The 25,583-nt window shown below is 44.4% G+C and overlaps 1 protein-coding gene across 5 annotated transcripts; it reads left to right on the forward strand.

Moving 5' to 3' along the window:
• Nucleotides 1-24,838, forward strand: ODAD1 (outer dynein arm docking complex subunit 1). 5 transcript variants are annotated; one of them, XM_081885967.1, is made up of 16 exons: nucleotides 1-133; nucleotides 1,784-1,957; nucleotides 5,139-5,221; nucleotides 8,157-8,256; nucleotides 9,661-9,850; nucleotides 10,278-10,400; nucleotides 10,488-10,601; nucleotides 11,199-11,266; nucleotides 12,224-12,411; nucleotides 14,335-14,460; nucleotides 14,676-14,758; nucleotides 15,404-15,572; nucleotides 17,846-18,009; nucleotides 18,638-18,741; nucleotides 21,884-21,962; nucleotides 23,367-24,838. In XM_081885967.1, the coding sequence occupies exons 3-16, from the start codon at nucleotides 5,155-5,157 to the stop codon at nucleotides 23,472-23,474; spliced, it is 1,683 nt and encodes a 560-aa protein (XP_081742093.1). In that variant the 5' UTR covers nucleotides 1-133; nucleotides 1,784-1,957; nucleotides 5,139-5,154; the 3' UTR covers nucleotides 23,475-24,838. The 5 variants fall into 5 exon arrangements, with proteins under 5 accessions (XP_081742093.1, XP_081742094.1, XP_081742092.1 ...); XM_081885968.1 differs by lacking the exon at nucleotides 1-133 and adding an exon at nucleotides 225-1,245; XM_081885966.1 differs by lacking the exon at nucleotides 1-133 and having other exon boundaries at nucleotides 225-1,957.
• The last annotated feature ends 745 nt before the right edge of the window (nucleotides 24,839-25,583 follow it).

The following is a 25,583-nucleotide window of genomic DNA, read 5'->3' on the forward strand; positions in this document are numbered from 1 at the left end:
AAGTCTCACACTGCGCATGTGCGCAGAACTAATCTTGAGGGTGGTAAAACGAGAGGCTTGAGAGGGAGGGGGGAGGAAGGAAGGAAGGAACTGTTAATTTCGCACATGCGCAGTGGGAATGCAGGCCTGTAAGGTAAAGGGATGGGCTTACCAGAAGGGGTGGGGCTTAGGGACTGCTGGGATCCTCTGTATGGTTTGAGTAAATTTGGAGAGGGCGAAGCAGGGGGACCTTGAGGGGTTTGTGTGATTGTGAGCTGATTATTCGGAGTCACGTGACTTTGCAGGACTTCCAGTGTGGCCTTCCAGGACATGGGGGGCTTGGCACATTCAAAGGAATTTGGCATGATTTGTAGGGGTTGCAGTGTGACTGAGCCCCATAGCCGCATGGCTACATGCGGGGTTTAGCATGATCTACCAGGACCTAGGGGGTGGTTCAGGTGCCTTGGCATGGTTATAGAGAACTTTGGTGAGGTCAGGCTTTGGGGTCACCTGCTGGGTCTTTGGAGTAGGCGTGTACCTCCAAACACATTAGTATTGGGATTTTAGTATTACCTTTGTATCCTATTTTTCCTCCAAGGAGCTCAAGGTGGTGTATATGGCTCTTCCCTGCCCCTATGTAGTCCTCAGAACAACCCTGTGAGGTAGTTTAGATTGATAAGACAATGGCTGGCTTAAGGTTGCTCAGTGAGCTTCACAGCTGAGTGGGGTTTTGAACCCTGGCCTGCTAGGTCCTACAGTCTAACCACTACACCACACTGCCACATCCTGTTAGGGTCCTTGGAGCTGCTAAACATCGTATGCCCTCACAGGATCTTAGCATGATCTTCAATGATATTGGCATGAGCTGTGACCCTTCACTTGGTTGATACCTGAACTCTCATGTCCTGGGTCTGGTACATTAAAGCTTTGGCATAACATGCTGGCAATAGGTCATGGAAGCAGATAGGACCTTTGGTGCATTTACTTGTTGCCCACCAACAATATACAATGCTAGGTAGGGTTGCCACCTCTTTTTCTAACTGTCGCTGTGGCATGGAACACAGAAATTAAGCAGATGAAGCACTTCCTGGGGAGAAGGGGCGCAGGGAGTAAATGGGAATATAGCTACTAAATTCCTGCTTTCTCGGGCTGTTGTGATTAGAAATGCACACAGCAGTAGTTGTAGGTGGCTGACATTCTGACCTGAGAAATCTATGGAACAAGATGACCTGACAATTATGATGATATGTCCTGGTAGAGCCTTAGGTACATCTGAAAGTATTAGGACCCTGTGTGGCATGGTGGAAAGTTAAAGGACTGTTGTATGTAGGGCTGGGGGGCAGGGATTGCAAAGTATAAGAAAGGGTAGGAAAATGAGGGAAATGTGTCTAAACTAACCAGATGTTCCTAGATAAGCCTTTTCTCTGTGTGTTTGACTTTCATGACTCTTATAACTCATTAGACCCTACTACCTTCCCAGTAGATTCAGAAGCTATTGCTCTATAACTCATACAAATGTAACCTCCCTTTATCTTTGAGAATTCAAAATAACTTGCTTTTTCTTGGGCTCTAAGACAGCAGTCTCATTTGAGCACATTTGGATCTCAGGTCCACCATAACCTTCAACCCCTGCTTTACCTTATCAAATAAACCCTGGAGTCCTCTTCTACATTTGCCCCCCTGTTTTAGCTGGCCCCCTAAATTACCCTTTTAGAGAACTCAGGAATCCTTATAATGCCTTCCTAATCAGTTGTATGAAACCTGCTCTCTTTTTCCTCTCCTCTTGCCCTTCCTCATTCATTAGGACTGGTGAAGAGCTGATGCATTTCCTGGAGACGGTTGCTAACAACTGAGTTGACAAAGGCAACGTGTGGTGCTGGCAGGAGAGCCCAGGAGTTTGCATCACAGCATCCCCCAAACAGATTGCCTATACATAAAGTGCATAGCTGTCAGAGTGGCTTTCCAGTAGAGAGCAAAGGTACTTCTAGTTAATGCTTTTGGAGCGGGAGGTGGGGCTGGCTTAATCCAGTTCACAGATGCTGAGAAAGCTGCATTTTAATACAGATTTTGGATAAGAGGGTGTTTAGGTATAGTGGGAAAACAGGTATGGGATGAATTTGGATGGAGAAGGGAGAATGGTATGTATATGAAGAAGGATGAGGTAGATGTGTGATTTGAATAGAGATGAGCGGATTTAAGTGTGGGCAAAATTTAGTGAGTGCTAATGCATTATGCTGCTTGCTGTGGTCGTAAAACTATTGGATGGGATATATTTAAGAAGTAACATAGTGCGTGTGTCTGTGTGTCTTGCGCTAAGTACCAGAGGTTATTCTGTTTCAGGACGGGTGGTTCTACTAAGATGTTACTTACAGCAGCAGCATTTTTGTGGTCATTCAGCTGGACCACAAGAAAGCAATAAAGGCAACAAAGGGAAATGCTGCATGCACACCTGATTTTAGTTTAAATGTTCATTTTAAAAATGAAAAGTGGATTGTCCTTTTCACCACACGGGCACCCACAGTGGAATTGTTTAAAAAACAACCACAAAACCCTCCAGCCCTGCTAATTACATTCATAGTTTTTCAGCCAATAAAATGTGAGGCAAAAGAGGTGGGCATTACAAGGTGTTCTCTGTGTTAATGAGAAGTTGATCTGTTAAGACACTAGTTTTAAGGGCTTGTTGTTACATGGTTGGCTGTTGCATTAGAGACTGCTTAAAAAGTTTTCACTCTGCAGCTGTATCGTGTGAGAGCCTTGCCAGTGTTCATATCACCCACACTGTATGGCTTACCCCTTTCTTGTATTTTGCAGCATTGCAAATACAGACCTTCCAAGTGTTGCTATTTTCCAGGGACAGTTCCAGATTTACAGAAGCCACTCCAGTTTTGATTTGATCCTGGAATGTCCTGCTTTTCCTTAGGATGTCCCTATTTTCATTGGAGAAATATTGGAGGGTGTGGTAGGGTGTCCCTATCTTCATTGGAGCTTTGTGACCACCGAGCCAAGGAGATAAGTAACTATACAACTATTAGAAGACACCTGAAGGCAGCCCTGCATCGGGAAGTTTTTAAATGTTTAATATTTTATTATGTTTTTATATATGTTGGAAGCTGCCTAGAGTGGCTGGGGCAACCCAGTCAGATTGGTGGGGTATAAATAATAAAATGATGGTTGTTGCTGCTGTTGAACAGAATTGCCCCTGTTTTCATCAGAGAAATGTTGGAGGATATGCAGATAAGTCTGCACAAGTTTCTGGCCCACAACTTTTTTTAATGCTACCACCACCTATGTTAATCATTTGTTTTAAGTAATTTATATATAGCCTTCTTAGCCCAAAGCCCCCCTAGATTTGATGTCTTAACACTGAAAGAAAGAGGGAACTCTTGTAAAGCTTCCTGGTTATAGGCATCTTGAGGCAGTTCTCCGCCACATCAGGCAAGCAGGGAAATGATTATATTTATAAGTCTGGGCTCTTGAACGTTATTGGTATCTTTAGAAGTCTTTCAATACTTCTTAAGGAACTACTAGGTGACGTCTCATGGTCAGAAATACTCAAAGAGAAGATAATTCAAGATGGATGGGAGTTTCTTAAAGGTGAAATACTGAAGGCACAAATTGACCCTCAGGTGGCACAATGGGCCAGTGTACCTGGCTGTTAACCAGAAGGTTGGTGGTTTGAACCCACCCAATGATGGCTGTGGGCAGGATTCCTGCATCGCAGCGGGCTGGACTAGAAAACTCTTGGGATCCCTTTATGATTCTGTGTAATGGAGAGACGTAGGCTGGCTATTGCAGCAGAAGAGACTGCATATGAAGTACTGAGTTAGAATGAAGTTTATTTTTTAAAACCTGCCTTTCAGGGTGCATTGATCTCGCAAGGCCGTTTGTCAGACTCTAAAACACATGAAAATATAATTGCCAGGAACAAAGCAGAGCCCTGAATTAGATGCATGCAGCTGGTTAGAGGTTTTTGTGGCGTCATGCACGCTGGTAGGATGAATGTCAGTTGGCGGGAGAAAATGGCGGGATTGCCATTTTATATGTGTGCTTTAATTTGGATTTATTTATGTTTTTATTTAGGGAGCTCAGAATACAGAATGGAGGTGTCTTGCTCCCTTGCCGTTAATTGTCCTAGCACCCCTGAGGTGTGGCAAGAGATGATGGCAAGTGTGGTGGAAAGATTTGTGGACAATCAAAGAAACATTTAAACACTTCAGTGTAGCGTAGTGTAAATTAGTATCAAATATTTGTTTTTTTATTTGCATAATATGTGTGATGGGATGATGAGCTGCTTGTGCGTAAAAGCTTAGTCCCTCAGAGTTTGGCCAAGACAGCAAACCTCTGTCTATAACGGAGCCCCTTAAGCATGGCTCCGTCAGTCGCTGGCAGAATCCGACAGTGGGCGTTTACGGAATCTCTTCCAACATAAAAGCTCCTTAACGGAAACGCGTCTTCTGGACTCTCGGCGCGACAGTTTCCGGCGAGGAGTGGGTGTCCCTATAGGAGGTCCTGAAACCTCCCCACTGTTTTCGCTGGAAGTGTCTCTGAGCCATCCCTCCGACTTACTTTCCCTCGGAGCTCCTTCTCTCCCCCTGCTGGTTCCCTCTTCTGCTGCTAAGTCTCTCCTAACCTCTGTGAGCCCTTCCACCTCCTGTCCTTCCGATGGCAGTTCCCTGACAATATGGATGGATAGTTTTTCATAGTGTTGCGTTCATTGTTATAAATCAAGCACAGCTAGGAGTTGTTTCTTTTTGTTTTCCATTGTATTTCTTATCAATAAAAAAATCAGTGTGGCGCAAGCAAATTTTTATTCTGAAAGCCTGGCCCAGAAAAAAAAACTTTGAGAACCACTGGCCATGGGCGTAGCCAGATTTTTGTTGGGGGGGGGAGAACCGATGTGATTGGTCAGTTAAGTATTTCTATTGTTTTACTTGATCTGGGGGGGACAGCTGCCCCCTCCCCCACCCCACTTGGTTAAGCTCATGTGATTGGCCCAAGATCAGACTGGGAAATGTCATGGTGAGCAGTGTTCCAACCAGGGTCTCCCCTTTCAAATGTTTTATGCAGTATGCTGCACTGTTTTTCATGAATGAGTTATTTTATGACAGTGATTCTTACCTGATAGCCTCCCACTTTGTTTTATCATTTTTTTCCACCAGCAGGAAGAAACAGAAGATGCCGTTCTTCAAATCTGCTTCAAGCCTCCGCTCAGATGGCAGTGACGTGGACTTGGAAGGCCTTGGTAAATTCCTATGGAGGGAAGTGAGGATACCACTGTAGGAACACTTGCATAGCCAGAATTTGCATTTGGGAATATTGTTGTGGGAAGCTTGTAACACTAGATTCCCTGGATGCAGCTTGTGATGTGATCCCAGTGTCATTTGAATGGAAAATCCCCCCCCCCCCCAACACACATTGGAATAGGGAAACAGAAAGTTCATTCTCTGGCCCACTTTCTCTATTCAGTTTGCTTTTTCTAAGTCTGTGCACATAAAAGTCTCCTTGGATTGGATTAAGTCTCTCTGGATCCAAGACATTCTGTTTCTGACAGCTGGCCAGATGCTTTTGGAAACTCACAAGCAGAACATGGAAGTGACAGTCCCTATTTCGTCCCAAACATGTGGTATTTAGAGGTCTACTTTCTCTGAACAGGGAGACATCCTTTAACGATGATGGCTGAAGTCTGGATTTGGTGAGGGCCTGCCCTGATTTCGCTTAGCTCACTGCAATATTGTTTCCGCCAATGTGATTATTCCAGGCTGAAATCCATATATATTCTTGCTCTTCCCATAGTGTTTTAGCAGCTGCTGTTTTCCCTCACGGCATCCTTCCGCCCCCAAACTTTGTGAAATATCAGCAGAGCACTCTTGCTGTTTCACAGAGCAGTTTAAACTTTTGAAGTTTGGGGTTAGTGCAGGCTGCTCTGAATTGCTGCATGTTTTAATGCATTGACAACATGTGGATATTCAGCTGATGTTATGGCAAACGTTCTTGTGGTTAGGGAACTTCCTATGACACTTCTTAGCCTAAGTCTCTGCTATAAAGCACCCATGTCATCATATATATACATATACACACATATACATGTACATATGCATATACATGTATATGTATTTGGTATTTTTATAAAGGTTTTTCATGGACAATATTGCTGTGGTCTTAGGCCAGTGCATGTATGTGGAAAGCTATGAAACCAGCAATAATAAACATTTTTACTGAGAAGATTTATGCTAGTAGCTCACTGTCTTCAGTGAAATGTGTATAACTACATCAGACTCACTGAAACTGATCCCAGTTGAAGCAAACTGAAGGTACCAGACAGTTCTGCAAAATCTGATACAAAAATAAAGCTAAGAGGGTATCTCCTTCTTTGACAGCTACATGAAATAATATATATTTCCTTTCAGTTTTTGCCAGGGTGACTAGGAAGGACTTGGGGGATATTTTTCAAGCCAAGCAAAAACGTTGCTAAAGGGGACTGCTTTTGAAAGGGAGTAGAGGGATGAGAAATAAGGCCTTTGTATCCAAAGAATGAGGCCAAAGAGACAGAACCAGGGCGCCTTGGCCGTTTTCCACATGTCTTGGTTAGCTTGTAAGAATTGCTCTTTGAACTAGGCCTCTTAAGTGAATGTTGGCTTTGAAAAGCAGCAGGGACTAAATTAAAGTAGCGGAGGTACAAATTGTCCAAATCCTTGCTAGCATACGGGGGACACATGTGGGCATGAGTCAGTGGCTTTGTGAGGATCCAGAGACTGAGTCATTCGCTTTGCTGGGAATGAACAAAAAATGGCAGTCGAGGAACAAAACAAGAGCCTGTCTGCCGCCAAGGGACCAGAAGTCCATAAGGCTGGAGTGTAGAATAAAGGTTTGTCTGTTCTTGGCACGATTAGCACCTGATCAGAAAAGCAATCATGTCCTGAGGAGGAGGGAACAGGTATTGCCTCGCTCCCCTGAAAGACAGCACAGCCTCTTCTGTTCCTCAGTCCTTTCCACAATCCATTCCTGATAAACTGCACTGAATGCTTGGGCTTGGCACCGATCAAAGCATGCCACACATCAGGGCTGCCTAGATCAGGAGCACCAAAGCAGCTCTACCAGTTCCTCCCAGAACTGACCAAGCTCTGAAGACCCAAGGATGCCCTGGTCCAGGAACCTGAAAGTGACCAAAGAGACCTATCATTTGGCTACATGGAAGTCATTGACACTTGTGTGTGTGTTTCTTCTTCAGAGAATTGAAGGCTCTTTGAAAGAAGGATTGCTGTGTACATGAAGGCTGTGTATACACCAGACCTTTAAAGCACATTCTTTCCCTCAAAGAATTCTGGGCACTCGCATACCACCCAACATTTATCCAATGAAAATAAGGATGTCCCATTCCTTAATGATAATTTCAATATTCATACCCTACACATCAGACTGGGTTGCCCCAGCCCCTCTGGGAAGCTTCCAACATACATAAAAAGGTAATAAAACATTGAACATTAAAAAACATCCCTATATAGGATTGCTTTCAGATGGCTTGGGAGTCAGATAACTCCATACCCTTCAACATTTCTCCAGTGAAAATAGGGACATTCTAAGGAAAAGTGGGACATTCCAGGATCAAATCAGAAACTGGGATGGCTTCTCTAAATTGGGGGTGTCCCTGGAAAATAGGGACACTTGGAGGGTCCACACTCACCGAGTTATAATTCTCAGCAACTCTTAACTAACCACATTGCCCAGAATTCTATGAGGAAAAGCATGTTCTCTGGCACACAGGTCTTAGAGGCTTTTTTATTGTTGCAGGAACCTGCAAAACCTGTTTGTTCAGAAGTGACATTGGGACAAAACCTGTGGGCATGTTCATGGAAAGTGAAGCCTCTCTCAACCCCCTTTTGGCTCTCTTGAAAACAGCTGTTTGTCTCAAGCCTAACAAAGCCAACTGGAGCTCATTATATAAATGGAATACCACTGGTAGTCATTAAGTTGCTCATGATTGTGCTCATCAAATCTGTGCCAATCACAGCAGGGAAGTTCCCTTCTTTCTGCAATCCTGGACCACATTAGTCTCTGCCCTAATTCTTGCGCCAGGTGTGATAGGTGGGGTCTTTAAGAGAAGGCCATCATGCTGGACTTTCTAACCACCTTTCTTTCCTCTGTCTCCCCAAACCACCTGTTGCTTTGTGTCCCACTAGCCGAAAGCGAGTTAGCCAAACTCCAGCGCCAGTTTCGTCTCCTAGAAGGCAACCGCCATGCCTACACTTTCGAATCCCATGAAATCATTCGCAGGCAGAAGTATGTATTCATCTCATATCCTTGCTAAAATTCTGGATCCATTTTGTTTTTCCCTGTTCACAGCAGGAACGTCATGGTTTTACTGTCCTCTTACGCCAGAGATGGACATAGTTCTTTAGATAGCTGGAAATGGTCTGGGAGAGACCATCACACTGTATGCATTTGGGTTTTGGAGGCTATACCAAAAACTGCAAAATATTTTTATTGGGGGCAAGAATGAGCTGTGCGTGCACCATGAAGTGATCCCTCTTTTACATCATATTCAGATTTCTAAGAGAAACAAGCCTGTTGCCCATCACCAGCCTTAAATTGCTTTCATTGGACCAGTTGTCTAACTTTTAGTTTTCAGTTGTGCCACAATTTGATGAGAGAGTGGTATATAATCGCATTGAGGGGTGTTATCTCCTGTCCATTTTTCTTGGCACAGAGCACAGCCTGTCCTCTTTTGCTCTGAAACATCCAGTTTTGGATTTGGGGAGCATTTGAATATTGTACATCCTACTGCAAGGAGAGAGCTGTAAGCTGAGCATTAAGAAATAATCCCCACCTCATGTACTGAAGCAGATACTGACTTAACACAAGGGCACATAGCAACTGATATGCTCCTGGCAACACACAGCTGACAATTGGCTTGGTCACATCATGTATGGACATGTTTGTGCATATAACCTGCCTTTCTTTAGCACATGCGGCCAAATTCCACCCCCCACAATCTATCACATATGTGTACATGCATGTACAAACATTTGATTCTTGCCATTATGCGCTTTGGCACGCTGACATGGTTTCAGATCTTGTACTCATGATTCTGTGTGTCCCACCTCTTCCTGCCCCTTTAGTATAAAACGTTCCCAGAGAATTTAGGATTCTTCTCTCTCTTTGTACTCTGGTTTAGATCACTTAATGAACGTTACTCATCATCCCTGCCCCTGAGAACCTTGAAGTTCTGGCCTTCTACCCTGGCCTACAAAACACAGTACTTTCTTTGTAGGGAAATCAGAAATTCTGCGTTCCCAACACTGCTTGTTTCACTGGGATGTAAAGGCACAACAAGTCACCCTAAGGCCTGAAATCTATTGTGTCTTTTTACACAGAGCTGCTAATTTTGAACTCTTGAAGCCTGCTCTCTTTTGAGAGTATATCCTGTCCCGATTCCCCCCTTCCCCATTCCATCTTGTCCCATCCAGAGTTGGGGAGATGCATGCTCAGATTAAAATCGCCAGCTTTCCAGGAGTTTCTGTAGCAGTGTCTCAAAAGCTCCTCTGAGCTGGCGCTGCCACCAATCCCAACCAAAACTCACCAGCACACCTGCTGCCATGGCGCTCCCGTACGTGCCCACGCAGCTGTATCTCGCCGTGTCATCCTGCCGCCCCTCAGAGTCTCTGCCCCGCTTCCCTTGGACAGGGCAGAGATAAAGCGCCTGGAGAAGGATAACAAAGAGCTGCTTCAGAGGCACGCTGTGGCTGAGAGCAAGGCCAACGCACAGCAGGAAAAGGTCCACGGTGACACTCTCCGTTCCTTGTTGGGACAGCGGGATGAAGTGAAGCAGCAAATAATTCAAGAGAAGAAGCAGGTAGCCCTGCTTGATAAAGAGGTATGGAGAAGGGAGCTAAGTACCAAGTTGTTTGGCATTTATTGATGTGAAGTAGTGTCCTGTGCTAGGATTTTGAAGCCTTCCAGGTGGGGAGTGGAGTATAATAGCAGGTACAGAGAACAAGTAGCGTGAAGCGAGGCCCTGAGAGCAGAATGGAAGTCTCTAAGAAAAAGATTGTTTCCTTCACCTTCACCTTCACCTTCCCCCACCCCCCAAAAAAATCCAGGCAAAGAGAAACTCCAGAAAGGAGAGGAGGATCTTTTGGGTTAAAAATGGGTGTGAGGGCTTTAAAAAATGCAGAGGGAATTGGCAGCTAGGACTTCGAATTCATTAGAACAGGAGATCCAAGAGCCAAGGATTCTTTAGTCCTATCCCAAATATTAGTTTCTCATCCCATTTCCCTGCTTTCATTCTTCATTTCTGACAGATCGAAAACTGGAACAAGCGTTTGACTGACCAGAAGCTGGTGGTGGGCACTGGGACCCTGATCCAGGAACAGAAGGGCAACTTGCTGAAGCGGATAGGAACAGTTGAGAATCAGCTTGACCGGGTAAAAATGGTTGCAAGTGCCCAGGGTTTCTGAGAGCCAGGATTCTTGGCTTGTCTTTAGTTTCTCACTCCACTTTTCTATTTCCAGACCACCACAGAATTCAATTCTCAACTCGTCTTGAATTCACAGCTACGTGAGGATCTAGAAATTCTCCGGCTTGAACACGATCGCTTTGAACAGCTTTATAAACGTCTAGAGACGGTACATTCACACTAAGAGAAAATTGAGGAGAGTTGACAGGATGTAATTGCCCAAGAGAGTTTCTGAGAGGGACTGGAGTCGTGATATAGACTAATGAAGGTTCTGTTATAGAATTGTGAGATCTGGTTGCTTGGAGAGAACTCCAGCATGGAATGGAAGGATATGATTGACTGTTGAGAGTGGTATTAAAATAAATATCAAGGCTTTTTATTGACTGGGAGAGAATCACAAAGCTAAACCATGCATTTTGGAAAGTATGTTTTTTCTTATTAAACTAGGGATTGTAACTGACCAACTAGATTCTGACAACAGAAATTATGATGCCCCTCTGCCTTATTCCTATCCTCTTGGACCCAAGGATTTCTGATTCTTGGCTTTGATAGGGCAGGGTCTGAAGGACCTCTTTAACACTTGCAGATTGATGTGGAGTTGAAATCTATTGACTGTGCTTCTGCTATGGTGTGGATGACAATGGTTAGGAAAGAAGGGAAGGGCTGTGATTGGGCTCCAGTGAGGAGATAGAACTTTATGAACAGGATGGTACGGCTGTGTTGCAATTAGGGACTAGATCTGAAGGCTTCCTCTCTCTCCCTCTAGGAGCTGTTGGAAACTCGTAGAGCCATTGGCGCAGTCATCAGCACATCCTCTGCAGCCTACGAAGCAAGGTTGGGGGAAGGGGAGTACTCAAGCACGGTGGGGCAGGGAGGAGTGTCCCTGCAGAAACCTTGCTCATGTTCATACCCTGCTTCTTCATTGCTCCTCCGTTGTCCTGCTGCCTCCACCCATTCATGCACTGGGACAACTTAATCAACAATAGCCATGCTCCCTCCAAGTCCTAGCTTCTAAGCATCACTCTAATATAAAAGACAGGGCTATATATCCTCTGCACTAAAATGGAAATTCTGCTTCAGAGAAATAAAAATTCTGCACCAGGAAAAGCAGGATTCTGCGACCTGTGCAGCAAGCCTGAGGAACCTTTTTGGCTCTGTAGGTCAGATCCAAGCCACACACGCCAAATTTGACATGCGGGCAGGGCTGCTGATGTCACATGGGACTTCACGGCACCACCCAAAGCTTGCAAAGAGGGTTGCATGGTGCTTAAAAGAATGTGAGGCTTTACCAAACCGTCAGGTGATGAGGTGGTACAGCCAAAGGCTGCTTTCCCTTTCCAGTGCACAAAGGAGTGCACTTTGAGGCTCTCGATTGCACATTGGCACCTGCATCTTCCATTAGAGTAGACCAGGCCATCAGCCCATTGAACACAATGCACTGTCAGTCCTGACTTATGGCCGCTCTCCGATATCATGGACTGAAGCCTTTCCCAGCCTTTTCTACCTGAGATTCCGTAATTGGAGATGGCAGCAGTTGAGCATAGGATCTTCTGCACGCAGAGGTGTTTTATGCCCGGGAAGCTGTGGCCTCTCCTAAATGGGGAAGTAATATGTGAAACAAGGACTACCTGCCCGTCACTCACGCTCTTCATCGTTATGCTAGATTTCAGAGGTGGTGAAGGAATGGGGATCAGAACATGAAGAAAAGTTGGGAAGTGGAATTGCTGGCGGTTCTCTCTCACATATCCAAAACTTGTTCCCCATCCCATTTGTCCACTGGGGTAAATATAGGGATGAGGCCCATACGCGCCTAGGCCAGCTGCAGGACAAGGCAAAGAAAGATGTAGCGCAGTATGAATCGGAGATGAAAGAATTATGCCGCCAGATAGAGAATGACCAGCGCTTGAATGATTTCATTTCCGTCAAGCTGCAGGAGAGGACATTGACGGAGGAGGCACTAAAGGCCAAGAAAAAGAAAGGTTTGTGTGTGTGTTTCATGTATGGTATGGGGCTATTTATTGAGTCATTCATTCATTCCCACATGCCCAGAAGTGGTCTCATGGCAAGACAGAACAGGGGTACAGAACAAATAGAAACTAAGCAATGGCTCAGGTGGCCTCAGCGATTTGGAGTGCCACTTTCCAGCTCTGGCTCGTTTGTCAGCCACGGAGCCTTTTGGACAAAAATAACTTACCCATGCTCTGGCAACTTCCAGAACTGGATTATTGCAACATGTTCTCTGTAGGGCTGCCCTTGAAGATGACTTGGGAGACTTCAACACATCCAAAAGACAGCTACTGGCTGGGGTCCATTTAGAACTCACATAGCCAGTTTCAAAGCAGGTGCATTGGTTGCCGATTCATTTCCAGGCTCAGTTCAAAGTGCTTATGCTAGGATTGAAAGCTTTAAATGACCTAGGCACCAAATGTATGAAAGACCCGCTTGCTTCCCTACAGACCCTCTCCGGGATTTAGAATGTCGTAGGGTAGTTCCTCCATCTTCAAAAGTAGAGGGGGACAGCCCAGGAGAGGGCATTATCTGTGGCAGCCCCTAAACTATGTTCCCTTCCCACAGATGTGTGTCTTGCACCTTTGCCATGTGGTTTTCATCATTTGCTGAAGATGCACCTCTTTATCCTGGCCTCTGACGCCTGAGATACATATCTCAGGGTCCACCCTATTCTCTTAATTGTATTCTGTTTTAACTGTTCTTAATGTCATGTTTTTAAATTGTTGTAACCTGCCCTAGGAACTCACAGTGAAAGGCAGTTAGAAAATCAAGATGTCCTGAATAATAATACGTAATGAGCAAAACTAAAAGTTATGTATTAAATTCCACAAAAGCTTGTAGTAAATTCCCCCCCACAATAGCAAGATCTGTTTGGATCTACAGAAGCAAAATCACCATACAGTATAACTTACCAACAGCAGATATCACCAGCAGCCAAAAACTGCACAATCAGACGCTTGTGAGAAAAGGGCCAGTGTTTGCTTCTTTGTCTGGTGCCAGAAGTATTCCTTGGCCTTTGGGAGGCAGGTGTGTGTTGTGGTTTATAGTGGGACAGCTCAGAGCCAGGACTGCTGCCTTCTCTGGGAAGAATTTTGTGAATTAAAGCAGAGGATCTTGGGGGTTAATACCTAATCAATCTGTGTTATCTTAAGTTACCCCCCAAAACACACACACACACATTTTAATGAACTTTTTTGTATTCAGAGAAATAGTTGGCTAAAGAGTATGGCTGCAGCCCAATTAAAACATTTTAATAAGTTATCATGTGAGTTTTAATAAATTATCATGTGAGTTTGATTTAAATTCGCATGTGGGTAAAACAGTATTTCTAAAGCAATCTGCCTACTTCCTTTGGCATAGCAATTATTAACAGTAATTGGGTCAGCGGCAAGCCATTGCTAAACAGACTATGGCTTACTGAAAAGCAGCAACAAACCACCACTTATGGTTTGTTTCTCTCCATGCAAATCTTCCAACGCTCACCTTCATGGGGGATTTCTCTATTTCTCTTGCCGTGAGAGAGGGAGAAAACCTTTTTTCCATGCCACGCATAATTTTATAAATGTCCGTCTTGCCGCCTCTTGCGCCCCTTTTCTCTAAGCTAAAAAGCCCCCAGTGCTGCAACCTTGTCATAGGGGACATCAACCTTGCTTTCTTCGTGTGGTTTGTTGGAGGAGAATCGAGCCACGAGCGCTGGTTTACACGTCACATCTTGCTTCCTCTTGCGGTTTATAACAATTGAAATGTTGCAGCTTTGGTCAAGACAAGGGATTAAAAAAGATGGGCGGCTTTTCCACTCCTTTAATGCATGTCTCTGATTGAGGTGGGGATTCACATGACTTTGAGGTTGCCCTAGGAACCGGGGCTCCTAGATTCTCTTTATTTTCAATCAGAGGAAGAGTCCAAACGGAAAGACCCCGAGGAGGAGATGCTTGAATCTTTACACACCACCGTGGATCAAGTCCTGGAACTCACCGAGGCGCCAACCTTGGATGCTGCATTGAATATATACGTGCAAGGTGATAGGCAAGGCAGGGGGCTGCAATGGGAGAGGGTCCATTTTCCTTTTGAACCATGACTGTCCTCTGGGTCTTTTTGGCTCAGGAAGAACAGGATGAGATCTGGGACCTTACCCTCCATAGGGGCTGCCCTTGAAGCAGTTTGGGTACTGGCTGGTTCAGGCAGTGGGATGCGAGTTAAGATCTGCTACCGATGTTTCTCTTTCCCACTTCAGAGGAGGAGCGGAACTTTGCTCAGTTCAACTACGTCAATGATCAGAACGATCAGAAGGAGCAGATATGGGAACAAATCACTGAGGTGAGTACTGTGTCTTGGGTCCCCCCCCCCCCGTATTACAGTTTATCATAGAATTAGTGATATTCGTGCAAGCAAGGTTTTTTTGCAGTCTCTGCACAATGCTGTCATCATCACAATGCCAGCCCATACTTCCCCACCCTCTTCCCCAATTCTTCCAACCTTTGCTGCTGTTAGCAAGCAGGGATTCCTGCCGCATCTTGCTGAACGAGGCTGAAGTTTGCTTCCTGGTTCCCAGTTCCTTATTCAACACAAGTGCAGAAACAAGTAGTATGTGTCCCCACCATATAGATTTAAAGCATGCGGCTTGGGGACGACGACTGTAGTTTGTTAAGGGTGCTGGGGCAAACTAGAATTCCAAGATTCTTTGTGGAAAGCTATGTGCATTGAATCTGCTTTAAATGTATGCTGTGGCTGCCCTCTGCTTACCCAAATACACCTTGGGCTGCACCACATTGCATCAGGGCTCTTTCCCTTTTGAGGTGTCCTAGCATCACAGTGTTATTTTTGCACAAGCTTCTTTCAGGAACGATGCACTCCCACCCTCTTATCTCTTATTTGCACCTTGTTTTTTCCAACTTCCTGTAATAGTGAAATTAATGACACCCCCCCCCCTGCTTTCTCCATCTTGCTCCTCCACTCTTCTAGCTCTACCATGAGATACAGGAGGCGCAAAAGCAAAGTGCCCAGGACGAAGGAGAGCAGCTGTTGCGGCTCAAGGAGGCTGAAGCGCAGCAGGAGGAAGCTGTGAAAGAGGCGAACCGGATTGAGCTGGCATTGAAGGGTCACCACAAGATTTGGGAGCAGCTCAAGAACGGTAAGCAGGGACTGTGTTTGTGTGCCAGGAAGAGAAAGATGGTGGAGGCACCATCATAGGAACTGGAAACATGTTCTGAAGCTTTCCTTTGCAACCTGCTGAACTCGGGGCTTGGTTTTGTCTTTGCACTGAAAATGTAGATTCTCGGGATGCCCCTTTTCATAGCAGTTGCTGAGCTCTCGCAGCAAGGAATCTGGCCAGCGCTTGATTGATTGATTGATTGATTGATTGATTGCACTCACCTTTTTCTCCAAAGAGCTCAAGGTGGCATACACAGTTCACTCGCTCCACATTTAATCCCCACAACGCTCCTGTGGGGTAAGTTAAGCTGAGAGGCAGTGGCTGGCCCAGGGTCACCCAATGAGCTTCATGTCTGAGGAGGGATTTGAACCCTGGTCTCCCATGTTCTAGTCTTACACTCTAACTACTACACCACACTGGCTCTCACTGTTGGGCAGGTTTGAGTGCTAGGCTAGCACTACACAGATAGTGGAGGATGAGAGGCTTCACTTTCTAACAGTGAATGCCAGTGCCCAGCCCTGGTCACCAGGCCCTGTTACGTTCAGCACCATTATTTTTTTTAAAAAAGGAAGAAGCGGTTGTGGTTCCTTGCCAGTAGTTGGGATGGTGGTGGGGAGGGAAATGGCTCTGTGTTCTGGTTTGAAAAGGCTGTATGGGCCTGATGCAGTCCACAGACTCCCTTGAGGAACAGGATGATCAGCCAACAGGCACAGCTAGTCACAGAAAATAGCACAGATCCTGGTTGTATCATCCTCAGCAGACAGATAAGCTTGAGGAGGGGGGAGGTTTGAAAGGCAAAATTGGAAAAGGGAGAGAATATCATTTTGTCAAAATACTCAGGCTTATCCTGTGGAATTGGTTGCCAGTAGGTGTGGGACAAAGGAAATAATTTCTTTTATTATTTTTATTTTCCATGCAATGTGTAATTAGGACTGAAGACAAACTGCAGTATTTAAGAAAGCTGAGTGATTTTAAGAGGCTTTCCTTTCCCAAAGGACCCTTCTTTCAAATTGCCTTCAGCTTTCTGGGAAAACAGACAAAAGAAAGCTGTCACCTGACTCCAGCCTGCCTCTTGGAATTCATAGTCACAAGATGGGCTGATGGCTGGCCAGTTGAAGATAGCTTCCAAAGAGCCATGTAGACAAAAAGTACAGAACATGCAGGGCAAATCTGCACTATCATATCCTGGCTCAATAAGCCAGGATGTGAATGAGTGTTATCTGCTGCTTCGCTCTGCCCACAAGTAAGCAGATGAACAAGCCAGGACTCAGCTATCAATTATAGCTTCCCATAGGGAATGGGATGGGAATGGGGGTGGAAATTGCCAGTGCTCATTTATACATCCCATGCCAGGGATGGAAAGCAATCTCGCGAATATGAGCGGTATTTGTTGCTGCCATTTAAAGCTTGCAAAAGATACACAATTGATGACTCTCCCTCCCGCTTTGCCTCGTGTTTCCTTTGCAGGGCAGCGAATGGTGTGAAATAATGCCAGAAGTTCTGTCAAGTTCCACCACAGTGGACAGTGAGCTGAATAACATAGGGGTTGGTTTTTTTTGTTTGTCAGAAGCCAAACTGTAGTGGAATGGAAACAGCGCTGCATGCAGCAAACGCAGGTTGGAATGGAAATCGATGGCTTCTTCCTCACTTCCTGACATGTGTGAACCTGGACGCTATGGTTAATTGCTTACAAACTAGCCAGGATATCAAGCCATGGCTTAAAGTTGATTTTAAGACCCTGGCTGGTTTGTAAGCCATTCACCATAGTTTCTGGGTTTTCAGATAATGGGCAGCTATGATAGACAGCTGGGTCCTGGCTTGTTCAGCCGCCTGCTTGCTGGGCTGAGGAAAGGAGCTGCCTGGCACCTGCGAGCAATGGTAGCTCATGCATATCCTGGCTTATTAAATGCCAAGATAAGACCATGCAAACCAGGCCACCATTTATCAAGTTGACTCTTAGGAGGGCTGGAGCTACCATTGCCTTGGGCAGCGAATTCTGTGTGTCATGAAAGAGCAGAAAAATGATAAATCATCATCATCATCATCATCATCATCATCATTATTATTATTATATTTCTGCTCCCAGGGAGAGGTGTTTATTTTGGGGGACGGGGTGTTGTCTCATGTGCAGAATAATTTGGCGAGCCTTAGGTACTGGGCACCTTGAAGTGAGTGGAAATGAGTGCTTGAAGTTAAGAGCTGTGTGGGTGGGCAGGGGTTCATTCATTTTGCTTTCTTTCCTCCTCTCAAAGCAATCGAGGCTCTCTTTTGGAAACTGCAGTGTGACTACTCAGTGCTGGAAAAGAAGCTAGGGGGGTCGACGACTGCCCAGGACGAGAATGTTGCCATCTACCTGGGCTTGATTGAACAAAAGACCAACCAGCTGTTGGCTATGTATTCTTTCGCCAAGGCTGAGGTATGCAGGGTGGATGGGCAGGACACAACAACAGGGGCAGGAGAAAAGGATGGCTCAGGGATCATGGAGAAAGGGAGAGGAGAAGACAACCTTTTGACTCACTTCTCTGAGTCCAATTCCCTGCTGCAATTACCGTGTGCAAAATATTTTACCGAGAGTGAGAACCCCTATCGATTTTGCAGGACAAACCTGCTTGCAAATCTTTCCTGTTGAATAGTCTAGGGTTTTAATCCCATTCTGATATAACTGTTTGTATGTGTTCCTTTCAAAATGTCCTGGTACAGAGGGAAATAACTTTGCAACTCTGCAGTGGAGTCCACAGGGCTTGAAAGCATGATATTACTTTTGCTTTGCCAGCCTCATTTCAAATCCCTTAACACATTTCCTTTTATTTTATCAAATGCATTTCTGCAATTGTGAGGGTTAGTAACCTTTTAAAAAAACTGAAAACCAAAATTCTCATATTAGCTGCAGCTAGCGAAGTCACTCGGTTTTTAATTGATCTAGTAGGAAGAATAGATAGATCTGGATTAATAGGTGGGGCAGTGTGGTTGACCTCAGGCTGTTTTATTTTAAATCTCTACTGGGAGGGGAAGCAATCAATAAACCTTGCCTCTTCTTTTCTCAGGAATATGATCAGCCCTACGACACTCTGGAGACAGTGCAGCTGCTTCTGGGGCAGAAACCTGAGATTCGGGCACAGCCTATGCTTGTTCGGCCACCCACTGCTGGGTAAGGAGACCTGCCTAACCCCACATGAACCTGCCTGTATGCTTAAGATTTTCTGTATCAACCTGTTTTGGACTACAATTCCTATCAGCTCCTGCCAGCCCAGCAGCTGGAGGTTACTGGGTTGGCAAAGGGTATTCTATACTGAGATCATGGAAAGTTCAAATATTTTGGGTTGCGGTAACAAGGAAAATTGGAGGGCATAGGATATGAGTTTATGAGGGACCCCATGGTTATGTTATTAGGAAAACTGTATTAGCATATGTTAAGGGAAGATGTTAGAGAATATTGTTATGAGTGTGTATTCTTTTTGTAATGGCTTTAGCTGTCCAGTTTAACTGCTCGTCAGCATCTCAAAGAATGAGCTAAGTGATGATTCTGTCTGGGAAAATGGGGTAGGTGTTGTCGTGCATGTGGAGGAGGACTTAAACACGTTGCAGAGTTCCCAAAAAATAGACTAGAGGCAATTGTATTTCATCCAGCAGAGCTTTACTGCTACTGAAGGCAAATGAGCATAATGGTCACAAATCCAATACATTCAGAATTGGCACAGTCCATAAGAAATCCAGTTGCAGCAGACTTAACTTAAACTTAAAAAGAACTTATAATAAGACTAAACCTTAACATTATAGCATACAGAACGGAACACCACACCAGAACAAAGAGATAGAAAAAGAAAGTGTGTGAAACCCAGGCTCCTCCTGACCTGACTATTATAGTCAGCATGACCTTGAGAGAAAGATAACAGAACCAGTTTTAAACCAGCTGTACTCGGCTTCCCAGAAGGAATAACCCAAACATCTGAAACCTTCTGCCTGTTTCTTTCACATAGAAAGAAACCTTCCAGAACACTCTTGAACTAAGTAGAATAGGAAAGATCTCTACACATCAGATCAATACTTTCTGCACTAAGAAATGCAAACTGACAGGTGTCCCCCTTCACTCCCCTCAACTGGCTGGAGACCATGTGAGTCTAGGCAGAAGAACAATAGCCAAAATAGTTGTTGTGTGCAAGAGCTGGAAGCTGGGAAACAAAAACGTGTCGTGGACTTTGAGGCTTCTCTGGAAACCTAAAGGGGAAGTAGGACCCATGTGTTAATGTTGTGAACCCCCGAATCCTATATCCAGGTTGTACACATGTACATATAAAACCATACACCCTAAAGACACCTCAGTCTCCACTGACTTTCATTCCAAGACTTAGGAGCCAACTCCTAGGGGCCAAAGGTCTTTTGCACACCCATAAAATATTTGAGGGAGCTAGCCCCCCCCAAATATTGATTGGCGTTGCCCATTTTATTCAAGTGAGCTCCCCTGTTCCAAGGAAGCCAAACCCCGAGTGAGCGCTTGGAACCCCTGGAATCTCTCACTGCTTAGAGATTGGGGTTGTGCATAACATTATGTTTGTAACATCCCAAGATACGGATAGCTAAACACTGGAAGAAACATCTATGGGAATGAGAAAAAGATATCTGGTATGGAATGTTATTGCAGAAAATGTTTTACAGTTAAAAAAAATTACAAGGGAAAACGATGAGATCATAGGATATGAATAAATTATGGATCCTATGATTATGCTATTAGGAAAGAAAAATGGTGGGCAATATGTTGGCAGTGTCCCCAGATACGGATAGCTAAACATCGGAAGAAACAGCAAATGCCATCTGTGTGGGACTGAGCAAAAGATATTTGGCATAGAATATTAATGCATAAAATATTTTACTATAAAACAATCTGGAATAGTACTGTGATGATGATGATGATGATGATGATGATGATAAAGTCCTTAAAGTGTTTGCATGAATGTATTTTGTATTGGAATTGTAAAACTCAATATAAAATATTTGGAAAGCACTACTGGAAATTAATATAAGATTCAAATTATGCCTAATTTGTAAAAGAAAGAACTGCCGTAGTAAGAATTAATTAATTATAAAGCAATTATATCTTTATGTTGTATAGGAATGTATTATTTATATAGAGAAAGCCTCTGGTAGAATATCAAGATCGTTTGTGGATTTCTATAAAACAATGTTAATTTGCAGTGCCTTAATGTTGATAGATGACATGAGGATCATTAGTTAGAATGTATAGTTTATTTTTGTTTCTATAAAATAAGACACATTAAAAGCTGGGGAAACAAATAATTCTACTGCGGCTCTCTTCTGGCTGCTCCCACCTCCAGCATTAAAGGAGAAGAAATGGAGAACGGGGCCTTTTCTAGGATGGCCCCTGCTCTTTGATGCACCCTGTCTAGCTTCTGTCATTGGGTGCCTACATTATTAAGTTGTAGTTGCCAATTCTGTGTGTTCTTGTTTGCTCAAGAGACATGTTTGTTTTGACTGATTTCCTGCTTTCTGTTTTGTGTATATGTTTGTGTGTTGCTGATTCTGTAATTATTTTTTAATTGTTATATTGAAATGGATGGTTTTAATTATGTTTGAAGCTGCCTTGGAGACCCATGTTGGATAAATATTTAAAAAATGAAATCAATGCTAAATGCCATAAGAGGCCTTGGTTTACACACACACACACACACACACACACACACACACACACACGGTAGGAAAAGCACTCATGCAGAGGAGAATATTAGCAGATTTTCTGAGCAGAAAGGTTTACTGTGTTAAACCCATAGAAGAAATTTTAGGATGGGATGCAATGGGTTAGATCCAGCTGCCCACATCCCAAGAAATATTTTACTCTGAATAACTTGGCAGCAGGCAGAACATTCAAGAGATGCAGCGTATTCCATCTCTCTGGGTGCCTCCAGACTGCCAGTGTTTTGCAGGAGGGATTCAAGAGCAAAACTTTAGGTTTGTGCCTTTAAAGTAGGTTAAAGCACTCCGTCACCCTAGTACAACAAATCCACTTTAAAAACCCACAAAACTGGACTTCTTAGAAAGTTATGGGGAAATGCATTGAAAATTGTGGGGTAAATGAATGATTAACAGGAAGATGTGTACATCAGGATGATTGCTGATCGTCATATAAATGCCACATGAACAAGTTGGAATAAATGCTGAATAAAAACTGGTCTTGGGAGGAGCCCTGAAAAAAAAACTGTTTTTAAAAGGACTGGTTTGCAGTACTTAGTGCAAAAGACACTTTTCGTTTTTATCATCTTAATGTTTGCTCTTTGCAGAACTGGCCATGAGCCAATAACAGAAGAAGACGAGAAACCCTTAACTCATGAAGAGCTCAAGCAAAAAATTATGAATGATGTGAGTACAAAAGGCCAGACAGAGTCCTGGATGCAGAGCTACTATTACTATTACTATTACTATTACTATTACTATTACTCAGATCGGGGTCTTCTGAAGCAAGTTCCTTACTGGATTATTATTTATATACCTTTTGTGACTGAAGTATATTTATATACAGCAAAATTAATTTCGAACAGCCATACAATAATTTCCTCTTCTTTGCTTTCTGCAACTCTCCTTGCCTCTTGGAGCAGGGGGAATAGATTAGGCCCCTGCTCTAAAAACATTTTCATGAAGAAGCAGTTTGGCAGTCGGAGTAAACAATCCTCACACAGGGGCAGATATTTTCCCTACCTCTTGGCATATTTATTAGTTTACTTGTCTAAGCCAAAAGGTCATGGCAAAATGCAAATAACTTGAGTCATAAAACAAGCCTGGAGACAACAAAATCCATAGAGCTTTTAAAAAATGAAATCTGAAGGGCAACACAAAATCAAGGCAGGCTGCCCTAAAAGCAATCACGGGTGTGCTTGGATACAAACGTTTAGTGTCCCTTATGGCCCCAAGAAGCAAAGAAAGGAACTTTTATCAACAACAGTCTTATCCCTTAATTATTCTTAATTATGTAATATGTATATCTAAAATAAATGCATGTCCTGCTCCCAGGATTTATCAACTCCTCCATTTCCCTCCCTTCCTCTATTGTCTCCCCTGTTCCACCTTTTAGATAGTGAGTTCCTGAAGGCAGGGACCTGCCCACTTGTACTTTGTATATGCCATGCAGATTGATGGTGCTTCATATAACAGCAACACTTAAACACAAATTCAGGATTTTGCTGTATTTCGCCATCTAGTCAGTAGCAGGTTTTGGGGAGCCCTTGGGAAAGATACTCTCAGCATCCCCCCCTCCTGTGTGGGCCCACCTCCCTCCTTGCCACTGTTACTGCTGCAGCTTCCCCTCTCCTTCCTATGGGCGCATCTTGCACAATGCAGGAAGTTGGGCTAGATGATCCTTTTCGTCCCTTCCAGCTATACGGTTCTATGATTCTATTCTCTGTCAAGAGAGAGAGAGAGAGCCCAGGGCAAGTGGAGATGGACACTTTTCCTTCTCTTTACACTTGTCCTTCTTGCATCTTCAAAAAGGTGCAATGGACTGGCAGCAACAGTGAAAAGGAGGAGCGACAGGCCCCCAGAGGTTACGGGACTTGGCAGAGGGTCCCATGCAGGGAACCCAAGATGCCAACCTCTGACACCATACAGTAGCAGTTAAGGCATTCAATAAGTTACTGATCCAGGTATTCTGATCTCAAGAGTCTTGTATGTGACGCCGAAGAGTCTTCCCCTGAGCCTTTTCCACAGATGCATGCGGTTACGAAACCATTTCACAAAATTAACTGAGGTTTCTCTTCCCCCGGCCTCCAGATCGCAAGCAAGACAGCAGCGCTTTCCATAAAGAGGAACACACAACCTGATTTAGCGGATGAACGTGGTGGGTTAAGTTCGGCCAAGAAACAATCTCAGGCCTCTTGACTGGAGTAGGAAGGTATATACGCGGTCTGTGTCCCGTGCCACGCAAAAGACGGAAGCCAAGTTTGCCACTGGCAGGGTTGTGTTACGGAGTGGTCTTGCACCACTGCCTTTACACCTGTAGCCTCTGCAGCCTTCTTCCCATTTGGGATGATCGGCATGCTTGGATGTAGCCTCCACCCTGCCGTGGATCTCCAAAGATCTCCCTCCTCCTGGTGCAACGCCCCTCTTCTTGGCTGCTCGCTCGATCAGGACAGATGGACTGTGCCGATGATACATAACACATGGTCCGCCATATCAGCAACGCTCATCTCTCCCGTGCTGCCCACTTGCTTAAATTCTTCATAATTTGACTCTAGATCCTCTTGCAAAGAAAGAATGCGTCTTAAAAAACAACAACCTCTGCCTGTTTTCATGGTACATCGACTTGCGACCTCTCTGATAAAGGAATCTATCCCTCGAGTCTCTGGTTTAGTGAGCTGGCACTTCTAGAAGCTTTCTGGAGCAAGGGGGCCCAGCTCCCTGTCCTAACAGGATTCACCATTGGGCTTAGAAGCAGGTGACTAAAACTCGGCTCTGTTCCCCAGCAGCCATCTTGTGTCAGGAAACCGGCATGTTAGCTCCCTCATGCTATGAATTGCCAGAGTCTAATGAAGTCTCGTTCGCTGTCTTAGACAGAGTGGTTGAGGCCCATGAAGGGTATAAAGTGTCTGCTCTGCTGTGTGAGAGGAAACTGGGTGTGTTCAAAGCATTGGCCACATGTTTTAACTTCTTTTTTTTTTTTTAACCAACTAGCCTGTTCCTCAGAGTGTGTTTTTTACCACATGGGTATCTAAAATGAGACTGTGTCAGTTCCACCCAGAGCACTCGTTTACCACTGCTAAACTGCAGCGTCTTGAGTTTTGAAGATTACATGTAAACGTCTATGCAAAAATTCTGCTTTTTATGGTAAGGAGCAGTTTCCTCAAGGTGTGGGTTGTTGTTTTTTAAGTTCTTTTAGCCCTGATTTTAGAATGAGTGTTTTGTTTTTTTTTAATCCTCAAAAAGAGTGATACTCCCATCATATTCACCTCACCCAAACCCTCCCCTGCAGTGCCCTCTTCCTACAGTGTCGCCAGAGAATAATCTTGGGGAATCCATTCCTCTCCCAAAGATAATCATCATGGAAAAAATCTCTGTCGTTCCCATGGGTGTGGAATGTGGGAGTGGTGCGTGTTGGGGAGGCCGCAGCAGTGGGTGGGGCCTGCCCTCTGATGGGGGCAACTCATGCACAGTCCCTGTGACAAGTGGGGAAAAACTATCGCGTTTTTTGATTATCAGTGTAAATTGGAAAGTAAAATGATTAAAATGTTTAACTGGTGAGGTAACGACTGTGTATTTTTTTTGTGGGTGGGGAGAGGGAAGTAGACTCAGAGATAGTGTGATGCAGGTTGAATGTGCCTCTGGATGAGGCAAAGGTCGTATCATCCATCCAAATTTAAAGAATTTTATCTAAATTCGTCTCCCAGAAATTTGAGACTGTGAGAGGGGAAACAGAACAAGAAACAGTAAAGCAACAGGACCTCCAAGGAATAATCTTTTCATTAACGTTGCAGGTGAACTTTGCTAAACAGGCCTTCCTTGTGTGAGTAAAGGTAGCAGAAGATTTTGATCATGGGAAAATGCTTTGCTAGATGGGTAGCCAATGTGATGTCCTCCAAATATTTTGGATTACAACCCCATCAGAACTAGCCAGCCTGGCCAGCAGCCAAAAGATTATGGGAGTTGTAGTCCAACAACATACACTATATTTTATGGTTGTAGTTTAAACTCCACGTTCAACCTAAGCACAGAAAAGATGTGCCTCTATAATCGTCTTGTGTTTAAGGAAGTAAACAATATGGTTGGGAATTTGTTGTTTTATTATTTATTGCAATCTTAGCCTAACTCCCCCCCCCCCCCCAGGAGCGCAAAGTAATGCTCATGGTTCTCCGCCTCATTTAATCCCCACAACAACCCCGTGAGGTAGATTAAACAGAGGCAGTGAGCTTCATGGTCAAGTAGGGATTTGAGCCCTGGTCTCCCAGGTTACGCATAGTCCCATGCTCTAACCACTACACCACACTCCCCAAA

This window comes from Podarcis melisellensis, assembly GCF_964234715.1.
Source record: "Podarcis melisellensis genome assembly, chromosome: 13".
Classification (NCBI taxonomy): Eukaryota; Metazoa; Chordata; class Lepidosauria; order Squamata; family Lacertidae; genus Podarcis; species Podarcis melisellensis.